General features: G+C 41.3%; 1 protein-coding gene across 1 annotated transcript in view; it reads left to right on the forward strand.

Annotated features, from left to right (window-relative positions):
* The first annotated feature begins 314 nt into the window (after nt 1-314).
* trpc7b (transient receptor potential cation channel, subfamily C, member 7b) overlaps nt 315-19,412 on the forward strand; it is a 48,052-nt gene continuing 28,954 nt past the window's right edge. Inside the window, exons 1-4 of the mRNA XM_071458031.1 lie at nt 315-940; nt 6,221-6,983; nt 14,986-15,168; nt 18,030-18,194. Of these exons, the coding sequence (XP_071314132.1) occupies nt 450-940; nt 6,221-6,983; nt 14,986-15,168; nt 18,030-18,194 (1,602 nt within the window). The 5' untranslated portion in view covers nt 315-449. The remainder of the gene's footprint in view (nt 941-6,220; nt 6,984-14,985; nt 15,169-18,029; nt 18,195-19,412) is intronic.

Consider the following 19,412-nt stretch of genomic DNA (forward strand, 5'->3'; position numbering starts at 1 on the left):
TTTTTATTTGCTAGCAGCCCACTTTCCACAATTGGTGCGTTGTGTTTTTTTTCTGTCTTTCTTCTCTCACACACACATAATCGCAATAAAACCCTGTTTTAGAGGTAAAGGGGCACTTTCAAATACTCAGCTACATCAGACTGACCATAAGTAGTTTGAACGTTTTTCTCCATGATACATGTAAGTGCATGCATTCACTTTCGCGGGCCGGTGCAGTGTGTAAGTTCAGCTATGTTGTGGCGTTTTCTTCCATTTTGTAAAGGGCTGGCTCCCTGTGCGCGCACCCTCAGTCCTCTCTAATTGGTGGGAGCGCGCCTGCGTGAAGGTGGAGGCTCGGCTCATCGCTGCCGCAGGAGAAACTTGTGCGGCCGAAACTTTGACAAACAGCGTGAAATGTCCGTCACATAGCTGAAATAACTGAAAGCATATGTTGTTCTCGAACTCTCACAATGTCTGACGAGGGAGAAGAAAGCGACAGCGGCGAAAGAGCGCATCCCTCTGAGTCTCCCTCGCCGCCTCCGTCTCTCTGTCTTCCCCGAGGATCCCCCTCCTCTCAGCGGCCCCTAGACATCTTCTCCTCTGCCTCTCCGCTGCTGGGGGACACAGACCCGCCTTACCTCGCCTCTCCGGAGTGTCTGCACCCTTCTCCGGAGAACCGGGAGCCCGGGGACTCCCCACACTTTACGCCGCACAACAAGTTCCTCCAGCTCACCGGGGACAGCGGCTCTCCGGTTCTCTCCGGGCAGGATGTGCGGATAGATGCAGTGTATGACCGATACGATGACCCGTTTCCCAAGTGGAGAGGACGAGGCGCGGCGAACGCTGAGCGCTTTCAGCACCGCGGACAGAGGCTCCACCGGGCTCCGGAGCTCTCGGACTACGGGAACCACTGCACAGTGGAACACATAGACACCGAGTTCAACTCCGAAACCCGGCAAACGTGAGTCCTCCTTTTATTATTCACCGACAACTTTAACTTACCTATCCAGAAAAAGAAATGATGAATAAGTAAAGCGACTAGTTTCGTGGCCTTGTGTAGAGCCCATGTGCTTATGTAAAAGCTCTGCAATTTGCAGTTATGCAAACAGGACACTGGGCAGTAGTTTGGAAATGGCAGAACTTATCTGGGTTGAGAGAATTTAATCAAGAGCAACTAATCCACCTGGGATGTCAACGAGTAGAGGTCAGTTTTGAGAGAGAGAGAGAGAGAGAGAGAGAGAGAGAGAGAGAGAGAGAGTAAAGTAAAGCAGCCACAGGGTTTTCACTGAGCCACCTGCATCCACCTGTCTATATGGACCAGTGGCTGACACTTATATGGAAGGGAAATAGGGGATTGGACTCAGCAGATTAGTGTTAGTGAAAGATCATCATATATGTTGTTGTTAAATTGCATCTATAATTGCAAACTGGTGTCCCTCACATGGAGCTTTCCTATATTAGACACTTGAAGTGTTAACTGAGTCACATCTGAACTTGTACTGCTTTTATTTAAACTTAACTTTTACTTTTCCCTATCTCATTTTATTGAGGCATGTGAGTTTGAATGCATTATTGCATCTATCCACTGTACAGCCCCTATGTGTTGAGAGACAGTGTCTTGATTGGTTCCAGTGCATGATTGCATTAGCAGGGGTCAACAGGGATTGTGCATCTCTCTCTCTCTCTCTCTCTCTCTCTCTCTCTCTCTCTCTCTCTCTCTCTGTGTGTGTGTGTGTGTGTGTGTGTGTGTGTGTGTGTGTGTGTGTGTGTGTGTGTGTGTGTGTGTGTGTGTTTTGTTGTGTATCAGTTTGAGTAAAAGATGGGCATCTGAGCAAAACCATTTGACACTGAGCTGGAGCAGTGGGATTGCACAGTACATCCCCACAATACCACACTCATCACACAAAACACTCACAGACACACTTGTGAAAACCCTGATTGGGAACCTCTCTATCATTTTGTAAATGCAATGTCTATATAATTCCTCTCAGCTGTTTTATATGTTAAACTACTCCACTGTGAGATAAGTGCTTTCAAGAACATTTGGTGGATGCAGTCCATTGCATCCATGTAGGAAACATCCCAGAGACAAAATGGGACATAAATTATGACACTTAATGGATATTCATGTAGCACTGCCAGCTTAGCTGTGACTATCAGATATTGAGCATGGCAGGCCTCAGTGTTGGGTCTTTGATCTTCCCTGGTCTGCCCCTTTGATACACCAGTGTTCATCTTGCATGGACAAGAAGCACGTATGCTCTCACTGATGGCTCACCAGGCTAAATGCTGGGTGTGTGTGAAAGAGAGGGTAAGAGAGGGTGAATGCGCCTGTTTCTCATTACCAGTGAAATATGGTGAGCAGCTCACCTTTGATCTTAAAAATTGGCAATTTACTGCTTGACAAAGTGTCTGTGTGTGTGTATTTGATAAAGAGAGAGAGAGAGAGAGAGAGAGAGAGACAGAAAGAGAGAGAGAGAGAAGGTGGAGAAACTCTTTTCAAGTATTCTGTTCATGCCTGTGCACTGATAAAGTACTAACTCATTAGTCAGCTCTGTAAATATTCCTGCTGACTCAAAACTTCTCTTTCACTCATTATCCTCAAAATTAGATTTCAAACCCGATTCTTCTTCGTTACTTCTTCTCTATGTTTGAAGTTCACCAGTAAATGATCTAATCTGGTTGATTGCTTGAGCTGATTATACATAACTTGGTGTCCCAGCCCCAGAACTTTCAGCTGTGAGAGAGATGACATTCAATTAAAAAATGAGTTTATGAGATAATTTCAGTAAAGTCTGAAGCTGTATTGTAAGTATGTTGTTAGTATTTACATTTTTCAGCACTCTTGGAGTAATCCTTCCATTTCTATTTGGTCATTATTAAATTAAATGCATCTATGTGTTTACAAAAATTACACCAATCAGTGGTATTGCATATTTCAGCCTACTACAAGTAACATTTGCATCACTGCCATCCCAGGCGTGACATTTGTTATTAGACTGATTAGGGAAATACATAGCCCATGATAATAACACTTATATCATACTGGTAGACAATCGTGAAGTTTCAGAAACTGGGGCACTTCAACATACCACAAATGTAACTAACTTAAAAAAAAACTCAGTAAACACAGTCAACATACTTGCCAGTATAATATAATCTGAATATGATATATTCTATATTAAAGAATTATGGCTGGATATCCTTGGCTGGACAAAGGAAGTTATCTGCAATGGTGTGCTGGGGTTTAAATAATAGTTGGTATCAACAACAGCAGTCATGCAAGATAGTGTCTCCCCTTTCTGACAGTTTTGTTGTTAATAAGAGAGGGAGCGTGCTTGGACAGGCTCTCTGAGTGATCTGCAGTAGCCTCTGACTCAGATGCAGCTTTAAAATGAGAGTTGGGTGGACTCAGATAGCTGCATCGTTGCAGTGTTGTTTAGGGATTGTAGACTCTTACATATAATCATATAGTGAGGCTGATTCAAATAATTCATTAATTCATTAATAATAATTATTATTCATTAATAATTCAACACTAAATCAAATGAAATGTGAAAAGGTTGCCTACACTGCTTTTCCCATTACAAATCAAGGCAATTTCTACAACCTATTGCAGCTTTCAGTGACTTTCAGTGATTACTTTGGTACAGTCAAACATCAAAAGGACTCACTAGTGGGATGAGATGGAATATGATGTATTAAGGAAGAAATGGAAGTGGGAGCTCTTCTTTCTGTAGCATGACATCATGCTCTGCTACACCCATGTGGGAAATAAAGCCTGGTCTAACAGTGATAATATGACCAGTCCTTTGGTCTTAACAATACTATATGATGGACAATCAATAGTCACTCACACTTTGTATATAAGCAGACAAACAAATACACAATCTCTCCTTCACTCACTAATTTTTGGATTTGTTCATCTCTGTCTCTGTCCTCCACACACACATCGTTTCTCTCTATCTATCCATCTCCATTGTGTCTCCCTCCTCCTGTCTGTGTGACTGTAATTCCACACAGAAATGATGCAGGTAAATTCTATTTCACATCAGAATCACAAACAGTCAGAGATTGATGGAGAGGAAGATGGGGAGAGATGGAAAATGGCGATTCATTACCTGTGTATAAGGTTATCTAAATAGGCTGGCAGCCTGACTGTCCCCTCATTTATGAGGAATCCTTCCAATGCTTACAAATACGTCTGTGAAAGAGGGTGTATGTGTGGAGGTGGGGGATTGGTAGAGATGTTAGATACATCTTACAGCATAATGCATTGTAGCAAATCAACAGCACAAACTATTATCATTATACATTTCTGACACAGCCAACAAAGATCAACCATTATAATCTTCATAAAGGTGACATTTACTACAAGGCCCTCGCATCGCCCTGCATCACATCTTACAGCTGATTTGGGTCCACATTTAGCATGTGTATTAATGCTGCTGATTACACGTTACACGTGTTTGTCCATGGGTTATGAGCACATATGTATTCTTGTGTGTGTTCATTTGTGAGATAGCGTGCAGTTATGCTTGTGCATGCCTCTGTGTGTGTGTGTGAGAGAGACAGAGAGAGAGAGAGAGAGAGAGAGAGAGAGGGAAATTTTACCATCAACCATTGATTGGCAGCCTAAGGCACAGCTGATTGTGTAAATCGAAAATCAAGAGCTGCAGACCTTTTATACCCTTTAATCGCACACTGACAACCACACTCTCTTCATCTCTCTTTCTCTCTCTCTCTCTGTCTCACACACATACACACACACACACACACACACAAAGACTCACACTCTCTCAAGTGATTTGCCTTGGTGAGCTCTCTTCATCTTCTTGGTTCCACATCCTTTGATGCCCCTGGGGAATACTTCCACCATGAACGAGTTTCCATTTTCACCTTTTCCTTCAATGTCCAATGTCTCTGTGCATACACACACACCTGGACACACACACACACACACACATGCAAAGTAAGGGGAATCACAAATAGCCTGTATTACAATTACCCTTTCCTGTTTTGTTTTGTTTTTTTTTTTTATTTTGGTGGTAGCTCTTATTGTGAAACTGGACCCCTTGTTATTTGTAAGGTCACTGCACCAAATTAGATAACACAGACATTCAGAATTAAATTGAAAATCTTTGGGCAGTCTTTTGTGTGGACAATATCAGCATATTAGGTGTGATTCCTTTTAGACCACTCAATAAGAATTGGTCCAGTTGTGCTCTGAGTGACATGATATCATATTAGCATTTTATAAATTAAATCCCAATGCTGAATTGGTTATTTCATATTGGAAAATCAAATTGTTCTGGGCTATAATTTTTCACCAGCAGCACTCCTAATTTCCAATTCTTGCTGCTGATTTCAGAGCTCACCCATACCCAGTATATTTTGCTCTGCTCCCACATTGTCACTCAGGCTTTTCTCATTTTTCCGGCTTTGTGGAACATCAAGGCTTTTTTCTCTATGTGGGTCAGAGTGTCAGACCACACAGCAGGTGCAGACAGTGTGACAGATCTTTGTGTTTCTAAGACACAATAGCAGGAATACAATAGTGCCAATGAATAGTGTTTTGCAGCGGCATGGGTGATTACCAAGGCTTCTGTGGAGGGTACAGCTAGTTTTTTATTATTCTTTTATTTGACAAGTCCCTATTGATGAAGAGGGGCTTTTACCCATTCTGTCCTGCTGGGAAATAATGGTCTGAGGAAACAGTGTCCCATTTCGGAAGAAAAACAAACGGACATATTGCATAGAGCAGGAAGTGCATGTTCATTCCTCTGTGTATACATGCAATGATAGATAAAGACAGATTCACCACTGGCCAAAGAGACACTTTGGATGACCACTGATTCATAGTGTGAGTTTGTCATGCCAACGCCAATTAAGGTGACAGCTTCATTTCTCCCTTGCCAATCAGAGCTGTTGACCTGAGATGGCCCCTCAGTGAGCTTTGACCCAGGTAGCCTATTGGTTCATTGATCTAACCGGAGACAGGTATATAACAGATTTCATGACAGAGCTTTCTCCGAGGTCAGGGGAGAAGGCTGTGTTAAGCACTGCTGATTGTGTGACAGTAATGACTCTGTTTGCCTTGTTAAACCACAGTCAGTTCGATGTAACTTATGGTCCTGTCTCTTGCCTCCATCATTTGTTCGCTACTTTATCGCTCTGTCTTCTGAATCTTACATGCTTAATTTCTCCCTCAAATGAATCCTTGTTTTTTTACTGCCTCCAGGGTGGAAGCCATGCATCGCCGGCACACCACACTGAGGGAGAAGGGGCGTCGCCAAGCAGTGCGGGGCCCGGCATACATGTTCAATGAACGTGGCTCACCCCTCACTGCAGAGGAGGAGCGTTTTCTGGATGCTGCTGAATACGGAAACATTCCTGTGGTCCGCAAAATGTTGGAAGAATCCAAAACCCTTAACTTCAATTGTGTTGACTACATGGGTCAGAATGCTTTGCAGCTGGCGGTGGGCAATGAGCACCTAGAAGTGACTGAGCTGCTGTTAAAGAAGGATGGTTTGGCCAGGATCGGAGATGGCCTGCTTCTGGCTATCTCCAAGGGTTATGTTCGAATCGTTGAAGCCATTCTCGCCCACCCTGCCTTTGGTGGGGGCCTGCGACTGGCATTAAGCCCCCTGGAGCAGGAGATGCGTGATGACGACTTTTACGCTTATGATGAGGATGGAACACGTTTTTCGCATGACGTCACGCCCATCATCCTGGCTGCTCACTGCCAGGAGTACGAGATCGTCCACATCCTTCTGACGAAGGGCGCACGCATAGAAAGGCCACATGACTACTTCTGTAAGTGTTCAGAATGTGTGGAGAAACAGAAGAAAGATTCGTTCAGTCACTCACGCTCCAGGATGAATGCTTACAAGGGCCTGGCCAGTGCAGCGTACCTGTCGCTCAGCAGTGAAGACCCTGTGCTGACTGCTCTCGAGCTCAGCAACGAACTGGCAAGACTGGCCAACATCGAGACAGAGTTTAAGGTGAGGTACTCTCTCCGTCTTACTTCACATTTACGCCTATGTTTTACTTTTTCATGTTCTATCTTTTTAAAATACATATACACTCTGTATAAAAAGGAATTCTCTTCCTTATGGGACACATGACAGCACATTTCATTTTTATGATTTTGGAATGATAGAACAGCCATACTGTAAGTGCAAATTATATTCAATCAACTTATGTCATTTCAGTCCAGGTATCATCACCTGCTGTGTTTTTTTTTTTGGTTTTTTTTGGCTTTTTGTCAGAGTTTAGGCAGAGTTTGAATATAGAGCTGAATGAAAATGTGAAGATCCATCTGCCAATGTTTCAACCCATTCCTGACAATGACTTAAGTTAGTCACTAGACTCTCATCTTGAATGGATTTCCCAGTGTGCCATCAGCTTTTTATTACTCTTCTGAACCTATCACCAATGCAATCTCTCTTTAGGTTGTGGTGAAATAAGAATTGTACACTGGAACACTTTGCCTGATGGAGCAATTTTTGCTGTTGAAATGGGCCTCGCTTCCATGATAATGCTGGTGGTGGAAAAACACCAAGAAGGTTGTATGTGTGCATGTGTTGGCGAAAGTTATGTTGCTCATGTATAATAGTGATGTTGATGTTAATGATGTTGTTGGAAGTGACTGGTTCTAAGGTCTTTAAATACCCCCCACCCCACCCAACCACACACACACATACACAGAGTATCTTTGTAACTGAAGCTGAAAATATAACCGTAAAAAATGTCAATTATTTTTTTAACAAGAATCAAACCTACCTGGGTGTGCCAGCATCTGTCCTGAAGCAGGCTGATTGGCTCGGGGAGGGGGTACAACATACCCTTAGATTGCATATCAGATTTGGGCAAGCTTCAAGTACTGGTTTGAGGTGGATGATTTCCCCCTACTGTGCCAGCTCGCAAACCTGTCCCACATCAGTTCGCTTGAGATATTGAGGCTACCACACTCACTGACAAATGAGAGAAACTCGTGGATAAAAACTCAACAGACTTGCTTAGAATATGTGTGTGTGTGTGTGTGTGTGTGTGTGTGTGTGTGTGTGTGTGTGTGTGTGTAATAATATAGGCCAATGTGATATAAAACCATTATCATGATAATAATTACGATATTTTCAGTTGTCATTATACAATGTATTATGCTAAGATGCATGGAAAAATACAGACATATGGAACAAATCTGATAAGGGATCCAAGTGACAGGAAAATCTTGAAAGCCAATAACAAAAACAAGACTGCACTGTTTTCTGATTTTGGCATGGCAAAAATTGTATAAAATGTCTCAGGAATAGTGTCTTCCCTTGTCTCTCTGCAGGGAGACCTATTAAAAGCAGCTTTGCTGGATCTGTGGCATTGTATCTTTTGATAGTCTTAAAGTGCACAGTATAGGAAAAAAAGCCCTCTTCTGTGTATCATCCCTTCCTCCCAAAGCCAGCAGAAAGTTTTGGTTTTACTGTAGATAACCCCCTTCCTTCACCTCAAGCCAAATGATTGTTGCATTATGCATGTCATATGCACAGTTTGTGCTGTTTCTAACATGATTTCCTTTCAGTTTCTCTCAACACATTTATTTTACATTTACTGTAGATTTTATATTGTAGGCTATAGGACTATGATTCCATTTTAATTGATACTTATAGAAAATCCCCAGGTACATATGTTTCACTCTGAAATGGCAGACACGGCCACTGATTAATACTGAATTACATCTATAGTCGAGATCATTAATGTGAAAGAGAAATCATATAATTCAACCAATCAGATAACCATGGTTTGATGATCACAATGTCCGTCTTTCTGCCCATTTCTCGCGTTTTGTCTGCCCACATGTTGCTGCATTTTTTCCTCATGGTCTCTTTATTTCTGTCTGTCCCTCCCTGCCTCTATCTGCCCACCTTTGTGTTTGTCATTCGGCCTCTCTGCTTGTCATTCTGTTCCCCATCTCCAGACAAGTTAATGAGAAGGGCTCACCAGAGGGACCAGAGTTGTGTTGGAGCTCATCTGTCTCATTACCATCTCATTATCACCCCTCTGTCTCCCTGTCCCTCTTCACATCATCATCTCATTATGTTAAAATATCAAATAATGTTAAAACAGTGTGCAAATAGCCTTAGACATAGCCCAGTTTTTAAAGGGAAGTCAAATGTGGGAATAAAAGTTAGGACATAGATTGAGGTTTATGTCACTGAGAATCAATGTGACATGTTTAATTACACCTTTATAACACCCAAGCACTTTCAAACGCTTTCAAACTATGTTCTATCTTCACCAGCAACATGCCAATGCCAGCATGCTTTGAAAATGTAGCAACTGTTTTCAAACATACAGATATCCAGTGTTCATCCCAGAAAAACCTTTGAAACAATATTCACTCCATGGGGCAGCGCAGTGATTTGTGTTGTCTCCACTATGTTTTTTGGATTGAACAATTCCTGATTCAATCCCATCTTACTAAAGACTGTGGTGCATGTGTCTATTTGATCATGTCAGTGTTTAATCAGTCTCAAATTGTTAATACTCCATTTGTGTTCCTTAAAATAATAGAGAAAAGAGTAAACATTAAGGGAAATACTCCTATACCCTTTCCTGCTGAGAATTAGATGAGAGGTTCGATGCCAGCCTTGTGTCTGTGTGGTAAATATGCTGCTGCAGCTGATTATCTTATTTAGCACAAAGATTGGAAACAAGGGGAGACAGCTAGCCGGTCTCTGTCCAAAGAAAAAAAATCACCCACTGCAAAAAGTTTACAAATTAATATGTCTTGTTAGTTTAATCTGACAATTAGTGGTTTTATCCAGGATTATGTGCTGGACTATTTCTTAGCAGGGGACAGTAACTTCCCAGGAGTCTTGTTGTCACTTTAAAGGGTGCCATGGAACCAGTGGAGACTCCTGGCTGTGGTGTCATGTTTAACAGACAAGACATGACAGTGGTAGAACTTCTCATGTAACTCTCATCAAGAGAGCAAATCATTTCCCACAACATTGAACTATTACCTTAGCATCACTTATGATGAGATGTAACCTGAGCCCACATATAAATATGGAAATAAATAAAAAAAGGCCTGTGTTTTGACTGAGACTGCTTAGATGCTATGTAGATGACATGTGCTGTGGTGCTGCTGCTGAAAGCAACCCTTTTGGCTGGACCCGCAACAGGGGGGCCAACCCTATAATTGCAAATGCAGTGTTCCAATTTAGTGCATTTGTCACTAGAATTACTTTACTTACTAGAGACTTTTTTTCATAAAAAGCACACAGGGACAAATCTAGCAACTTTTTGGAAAAACTTTGGATATTTAGAAGATTCACCAGTTCTTCCTTCTCTTGCTGTGTCCACAGAGCAGCAGTTCGTTTTATTGAGACCAAGACAGTGCATTGTGTAGGAGACAAAAAAAGAAAGATATTCTGTCACTAATTTTTTCTCTGAGTGATTTTATAAGTGAATATACGTGAAAACACAGCACAGTCTTTGTCTTTAACTCATGTGTTTGGTGATTGTGTGAGACTATGCATGGTTATAAAATCAGGTTTTTAGCAGCAGCAGAGCAGCAGCTTGGAAACGGCTCAGAAGTTAATGTGTCTAAATGGACCGTGTCTCAGTCACTGTTTCAAACTTGTTCCGTTGTTTGTCAGCATAAACATAAAAACATGAAAGAGAACAGCTTTATTGTAAATTTGACTGTATGGAAGTACTGTATATGTGAGCACAGGGAGTGAGAGAGAAGCAAACAGATAAAGGGCTGAAACCAGCTGACACTAGGCATGATGATGTCTCATACAGTGACCATATACTAGGTTGTTAATTCAAGAAACCCATGTTTTCCTTTTGCTTGTTTTGTTTGGTTTTCTGAATTAAACAGCAGCCATTGCTCAAGTTTCTCACCAGTACTTTCAAGATCTTCACATGCACAAAAATGCATGGGAGACAGTCACACAGATAAACCTGTGTTCCTCAGTATAGATTTGATTCCCCTCTGCATCCCAAATTCTGTGGCTTGGTCCAGCTATAAAAATCCAGTCTCAGTATAAAGTACTTCACTCAGGACTACAGTTTTGCCTCATGTAACCATGTTCTCATAGGCACACAAGTGTCCTAGCACCACGGAGACAGTAGTGTTGGCTAGCCCATCATTCCTTTGGCCTGTACTTCTGTACTTAAATATCATGACAGCTATTGGATAGATTGCCGCTAAATCTGGTGTACACATTCTCTGTCTCCCAGAGGATAAACCCCAGTGATTGTCTTCCAGAAAATAATGAATGTATATACTGTACACATACACAGTCAAGTGCAAGCAAACAACATTTTCTCACCCACTGGCCAAATACACAACATGTCACATGGTTATGCTGCATATCGGATGTTTATGAAGGGACTGCTAAAGGCACATCAGGGCCCCCCTAACAGCCTAACATTTATCTTCAAACATCTTACTTCTCAAAGCAGCCCATCAATCTCTCATAAGAGCCTCTGGACACACACAGACACACATACACTCACCCTCCACATATACCCTTAGGAGAGACAGAAAGAGAGAAAGTGAGGCGGAGGAGGGTGTCATTTAATTTTTTAAATCATATTTTAGTCTGCTCTTGTATCATGTCAATTTTAGTTTAATTTAGCGTCTTTTGACTGTCAGAAATTGAGACAAATGCAATTAGAGACAGACAGCAAGTGAGAAAGTGAAACAGAGGTTGACCAATAGTGGTGGATGTCTTCTTCTCGTCTCTCTATCTTCCATTCCTCTCCCGCCCTCCATGTTTAAGGCTTGGCTCGTGTCCCCCTCAGTCCACTCATCTGTAACCATTCTCACTCTGCTTCACTCTGCTCTGTCTCCATTTTCAATCTCACAGCATCGTTCTCTTTCCTTTATCTCAGTGCCCAAGGCAAAAACCACATACCTCCAGTTGTGATTGGATTTTCACATTGACTGAATGTGTGTGGTGTCTCTATGTATGTGATCTTGACGTGTGTGTTACAGTGCAAATGTCATTGATTAAGAAAGCATTCTTGTTCTTGTATTACCCTGAAGCTTTGCCACTCCACGAAAGTAAATAGACATGAGATTGTAATTGATTTCTTTTACTTAGCAGCCTAAAGGTAAAATACACCAAATGCTGTGCTTTTCTTCATGTCCCTAAAGGGGTAATATATATGCAAGTTGCCATTTTTAATTTGTAGAAAGTGATTGGTCGTTTAACCAACCATGTCATTCTGTTTAATTTGTTTTTTGTTTTTCTATGATCAATTTTTTAGCATTTCATTTTAAAATGTATTGCATTAATTGCAGCTGTTTGGTATCCACAAAACTGATTACACCCTTTCATATTCAAGACAGACTTGGTCCAAGTCATAATAGAAAAAAAAACTCCCTTACTAAAAGGGTTAAATGCTGGAAGAATGCAAATGATATTGATGGTTAATAGGTGTACCATAATACAGTACAGTCTCTACATACCTCACATCTGCATGCAGGCCTACAAGAAAGAGAGAGCAGAACTGGTAACTAATGATGATGATTCTGTTGGGGAGAAATGTGAAAGTTTTGGTGAAAATTGCCATTATCAACACATTATAATGGTATGTTTGAAAACAACACACACACACACACACACACACAGCAGTGAATACATAATGAGAATCATTCCTTAGGGAGTCTAAACCTGCCAGAGGCCTCAGTCTGCTGCTCTCCTGCTTGAACCAACTGCTGAGGAACAGATTGAGGCAGGAGAACAGGGGGAGGTGGTGTAAGGGTGGGAAGTGAACTGTTGGGGGGGGGGCCCACAACATAGAGGGGCAAAGGGTTGTAACTGGAACACTCAGTGGAGGAACAAGAGGAGAGAGGGTTGAAAAGACTGACAAGAATTGTGCATTGCAGTGAGGTGGGTGAAGTTATATTCAGATACCAGGTTTTCAGTGGTAAAAGCTCAATTCAGTTTTTACATTTGACAATAGTGACTGGCTCATTAAGCCTCCAGTGTCCTGAAAGACAATATTTTCCATCTTGTGCCCACACGATCATAACGTGTCTTTAAGGACTTTGGGGACTGCGCGGGATTGAGGTGCCGTCACTGAATTTATTCGCAGTTCTCAAAAACTCACATCTTCCTCATGACATACTGAGTACAGCTGCAGTATCAGCTTCACTACACCAGGGATGTCAACAGCAAGGTTTAAATAATCAACATTAATTCTGTTTCATTTCAGTTCACTGAAAACCAAGTGAAATTCAACATCCATTCTAGTGAAATGCTGGTACAAAGGTGAAGACTTTAAAAGAGACTAGAGAACTGCAAACTCATAACTCCAATACATTAGGGCATCTCTGTGGCTCACCTGGTAGAGCCCATACCATCAAGACTTAGTCCTAACCGCAGCAGCCTCGGTTCCAATCCAACCTGCAGCCCTTTTTTGTTGCATGTCATCCCCTCTCAATCACTGTACCTGTAAATAAAGACATAAAAAGCCAGAAAAGATTATTAAAATAACTCCAATACATTTGTTTCAACTTATAAACATGAATGTTTTGGTCTTTATGGGCTGAAAGAAAGAAAGAAAGGTTCTTGTGTTCTCGATAATGTGGACATGTGTTGGGCTTTTGATTGACCTCAAGGTGATTGGCTTGATCTTTAAATGCCAATCAGGTAACTGCTGTTATGATCCCAAAAAAGATTGGGAAGTTGAACTGCATCAGAGTTAGGAGTGCGCAGTTTTTAATTGTCTTTTATTCCATTCATCAAATTTTGATAACGTTGGCAAAATAAAATGCAAATCAGCGTTTCCATCCACTGTTACGCAGATATCATTAAGAGAAGACAGTTATGTTCATTGAATGAATGGATTAGCCTCTTGTGTTCACACTCTTCCTTCCTTTCAACTATGTGGTGTGTTTCTCAGATGCCTTTTTTTTTCTTACTTCTTGGTCTTTTAGTGTAGAGCTCATCTTGCAATGAAATTTCACTCATTTCCATTCAGTTTTTTAGGTGCAGATTCAAACCGCAGAAAACAGGTGGATGGAAATGTACTAAATGATCATTTGATTTTAGCTTTACAAAAGCTGAGTGGATCCTTTAATTCTGCTTTAATGGGGTTTCTCTTGTACTGTGCTGCATTTATGAGTGCTGTGTCTGCTGTGTCATAGAAGTATGACAATAATGAAGTCATTTTCCAATGTCAGATGACTATTAGAATGACAAAGGACGGGTCTTTTTATTAGTACACCAGATTAGGTTGGCTAGTTTGATAAAAACAAGTCAAGTGGACACCCTCCAGAGGTAAACACCATCTCTAAAGACAAAGTGTGTAAGATGCTAAATTTGATGTTTCAAAATGAAAAGGTCATTAACCAAATTACAGTATCACCCTTTCCATTTCTTACACTCAAGCTATATTATAATTGCAAATGAGAATACATGTCTGTGAGACTTTAACATTTCTCAAGTCATTAACCAACAAAAGGAATGATGTCCAAGCTCACACAGGAAATGTCCCACACTACAGTAGATCAACATGCAGTGAGGGCAGGACAAGCAGCTTTAAGCCATTACTGGCAACGATGAAACGATTTTTAAACTGCACAAAAGGCTGTAGAGGTAATCTGACTTCACTTACAAAAGCATGACATGTGTCAGGTAAGTTGACAACCAATCATCAGTTACTGGGACTTTCTGAAGAGACAGACACACAAAGAGTATTGGTAGAACTGAGCCCATCTAAAGCATCATAAAGACTTTTCAAAACAAGAGGAAGAATACACAGTTCAAGCAGGAGGATGGTGTGAAAAGCTACACAACAGCCAGCAGCTGAAGGCACAGTGATGGTTTGATTCTTGGTCGGTCATCATGGTTGTGTTTATATATCTGAAGAGTGGTGTATTGTCTGAAACCGGCTGGTGAGATGACTTAAATGTTTACATCATGTTGTAACTCAAGCTTCTCTTCTCTTCCCCACTAAACCATCCACCCTGAACTCCCGATGCAGAATGACTACCGTAAGCTGTCCATGCAGTGTAAGGACTTTGTGGTGGGTGTGTTGGACCTTTGCCGGGACACAGAGGAAGTGGAAGCCATACTGAATGGTGACGTGGATCAGTGCCCCCCGAGTCCCTACAATCGACCCTGCCTCAGCCGTGTCAAACTTGCCATCAAGTATGAGGTCAAGAAGGTAAGATACCCAAAATATAAGTAATGAATCAACTATCTTCTACAAAAAATATGTAAACAAACTGGCGGTAATTTCAGTTGTAGTTTATAGTCAATAGTTTACATTGTTTGCCTGTGCCCTGAAACTAAACAACCTCAAATGTAACTCCAGTGCCTGATGAACATTAACTGATTCAAACATCTTCCTTGATACCACTTCTGCAGCGGGTAAACAGTGACCAGTTTTCATCTGCAAGCACAGTATGAAGGACAGAGAAGAACTGCAGCTTAAAGTGACTGAGTATGTTTATTGTCAGTGCAGAACAGGGTTCATGACAGTGATCTTCCCAAAACTTAACCTTAAAGGGGTACTCCAGGGATTTAATGATAATATGTAATATTAGCAAGACACATATTAAGAAGAAGAATCAGAGGTAGAGATATGGTAGCTTTTAGTCTCTAACAAAGGTCAAGCACTAAAAACACCTTCATTTCCCACAAGATGATAACATCACTTCTAAGACACTTCCTGAAACATGCCAATGTTTTTCAAACTCAGCAACTATTGTAACATGGGCTCTCACTATGATATAAACATGGGTTGTTTTTCAGGCCTTTGTAAACTTTCCCAAATCCATGGATGACATTGTGCAACTGATTCTCAATCCACACCAGCAACTGTAACTGCTGACGTCCATGTGAAAGAAAACTAATTTAAACACCTCATCAATGAATAAATCACATCACTTTACCAAATTTCTATCTGCATCCTGTTTTGTTTAGGATTAATTTGTTATTTGGGTTTGTTTTTAAAAATAAATTAGGTGCATTATGTGCCATACAGTAATTATTGAAGGGTTAACACAAAATAATACCAAAAGTATTTTACATGTAATGTGACTTGCACATTTCTGTGTGTGTAAGAAAGCTGAGCCATTTTGTGCACATGTACATATAGTATGTTTGTGGATTTTTGAGTTTGTGACCTCAGTTTTGTGTAAACAACAAACTGGCCTCTGTGTCAGAGAGCAAATCCCTGCTGAGCAGAGGTGTTCTTACTAAATGTCAAACCAAATCCCTTTTCCCCATTTCACCCTGCCATACTCTCTCTCTCACACACACGCAGGTTCCTGTTTGACCTTCATGTGCTGTATGTTTTCTCAAATCAAGTAAATCCCATGTACGCGCGTGTGTGTGTGTGTGTGTGTACATGTTAGTGTGGTAGTGTATGTGCATGTGTTTGTGTGCCTGTTGGAGCTGTGTTTTTATCCTGTACAAGGGAGCGTGACGAATACTCTGGGAGCTAATTACACAGGAGGAGAGGAGGGAGGGAGAGACAGATCACCATGGAAACCAGGTGGAGCACGGCTGTGTGCAATGCATGTTGCTGGACACAGGCAGGGTTCATATCATGGGTCAGCAGGTTGATAGCCTGGTCACTGGACACCAGTGGGAAACTACGTTAAGCACGGTTTTGCAGGGTGGGGTGTGTGGTTGTGTGCTGTTTCCCTCTGAATGTAGAAATGACTGATTGCACATATGCACATTTCGTGTGTGCAATTCAATTGGCAGATGGGAGGAGAGGGTGTCAATCGTCAGCTCAGATAAATGCTCCCTGAATCTGATGGCCGAGGCTGATTGGTGAAGGGCTGTTATTGACTGATGGAGGGAGAAAACAAAAAGGCTAATGGAAATAAAGTGAAAGCAGGTTTGAACAGACCTTACCTGTTGCTCACATCATAGATGTGAACGATAAACAATACACAAACACGGAGTTTGACTGTTACACTAGTTGACTGCCTACTGAGCATTGATTGCTCTGTTGTTCCACATCCTTCCTCCAGCTGGAACAAAAACATCCATCCTCTCCAGCCTCACCACACCAGTGGGAGCTTTCATTTGTCACGTCCTTTCTTGGAGTAGTATCATCAACAGATGCTGAAATACCAGACCAAGCCTTATCTAATAAAGCAAACGTGCCTCCGTAATGAATGTGAATACTCAGTGCTTCTTATTTGTAGCCCGCTTTCTTATGCATACTGTATCTTAAGTTGATTTGCCAACCTGCTTCTTGGCATTTTTTCTTTCTAAATGAAGCCAAGTGGCAGCTGTGAATAATATATTTTGATAGCAATGAATACACAATGGATGTTCTCTAAATAGAAGAGGAGGCTGCGCACTCAGCTACTTAGGAATACCTTGAATATTAACATAAAGAGGAGCACCAGAAGCCCTCTTCATGAATACAGTAGTATTTTGAATTTCAATCATTTTATTTTAATTGCATTGATGTAATTCAAAAGCACTTGAAAGTGCCAAGTCCATCATGCATACTTTTCATGATGAAGATGTCATTGGTGTTATAATTCATACTACGTAGAATTGAGAAATTCAGTCTGCTGCTTTTAGCATGAAAATCCTAACAGGATGTTTGGGTGGGGCATAATAGATGGAAAGATGGTGATTGGACATAAACAAACAAACAAAAAATAGAAAAGGTAGAACAGCTTCCTCTGTTATAGAGAACACACCTCCTTCACTATCTCTGTCACCTATTTTGAAATGACAACATGACACAAGTGAAGAATATAGTATCTCAAAGGAAAAAAATTATTATTATTTTTTTAATTAAATCCCAACATATCTAAGCCTCTGCTGTCAGCCTGTAAAGCCAGCTACCTCCTTTATGTGACCATTGGGCCGTTTCAGTGCATTTGCTGCTGCAAATCAGTATTGGCTCTCTGGAAACATCTTTATTGATGTCTGTTTACTAATTGATCTTCTCTTCCCCTCCCCTCTCTCTCCTTTCTTGTCCTGTGCCTCCATCTCCTCTCCCTTTATTCTTCATTGATTTAAATTTCTTGTCCCCATCTCCCTCTCTAGTTCGTTGCCCATCCCAACTGCCAGCAGCAGCTGCTGACTATCTGGTATGAGAACCTGCCTGGTCTGAGGCAGCAGTCCATCGGGGTGAAGTGCTGGACAGTGCTGGGGGTCACCGTAGGTTTGCCCTTCCTGGCCATCGCCTACTGGATAATGCCATGTAGCAAGGTATGAACATGTTCAGTATGCAGCTCTGCTCACACACACAAACACACACATACACAATGAAATTACCTTGTTGCTGTTGTTTCTATGTACTATCTATGTCTTCTGGTCGTCCTGAAGGATGATTCTGGTTTTATTATAAAAAAAGAGTTTTTCTCTGACCCAGGCAGCTTAAAGGCACATGACACAGCAGATGACAAGTGTAGGATGGATGAAAAACTAGAATGACACTTGGGAGACTGCATACCATCGCCAAGGCCAAACAATTCTAGATTTTCTTCCACCAGATCAAGAATATTATCTGGATCTGCACGGCAATGTACAGACTCATTGTCTCAACACCTTAAATATGCCTGATTGAAGATCCACACATTATTTTGTGAGAAACTGACAAAAATGTCAAAAAATGTCCTTTATTGTTACAGAAAGTTGTACCCATTTAACTGGATTTACAAAAAAAATTAATGGGTTCTTCTCTGGCCCATGGCCCATCCTTCCACCAAGTTTAGTGGAAATCGGCCTTATACACAGGTGAAAACACAACCTCCTTGGTGGATGTAACAAACAAACCACTATACTCAGAGAATGCAGACCTGCAGCCAGGCCAATGTGAAACACTATGCATCAGACTTAAGAGAAAAAAATTCTAATTCAGAGTAAATGATAATGATCCTCCCCAAAATTGAATGGGTTCTTCCCTGGCCCATCCTCCATCTGCCTTTCAGGCACAGAGGTCATTAGGTTTATTTCTCAGCAGACCATGAATATGAGGTCAAATTAATGTCAATCTATCCGCTAGCTGTAAAGATACAGACAGACCAAATGACAAGTGTTGCTAAAAACATTACAGATTCTGATTTAAAGAGCTCTGTATGGTCACCATTTGATTATAGGGCCCTGAGCCACTTTATCACATTTTGTTAAAACTCCATCAAGCAAATTATAATCTGGAAAGTGACACAATATGGCAGATCTGAGCTAGTGGTTATGCAGATCTGCTCTTCAACCCGGATAATCCTCTACGTGATCAAGTGGTGTGTGTGAAAGAGGTCTTGTTGTACTATATTTGTGGTGTCCAAAAAGCAGGAGCCACTGTAATTGTGGAGTCCAACAGTTTTGTGGGGATAAAGATGCTGCAGTGTTAAGACTTGGTTTAATGGTTAGGGTAAGTGTTGGGGTTAGGCATCTAGCTGTGATGGTTAAAGTTAGGATAAAGATCCT

This window comes from Trachinotus anak, unplaced genomic scaffold (assembly GCF_046630095.1).
Source record: "Trachinotus anak isolate AG129_WGS33_773 ecotype Australia unplaced genomic scaffold, CSIRO_AGI_Tana_v1 ptg000021l, whole genome shotgun sequence".
Taxonomy (NCBI): domain Eukaryota; kingdom Metazoa; phylum Chordata; class Actinopteri; order Carangiformes; family Carangidae; genus Trachinotus; species Trachinotus anak.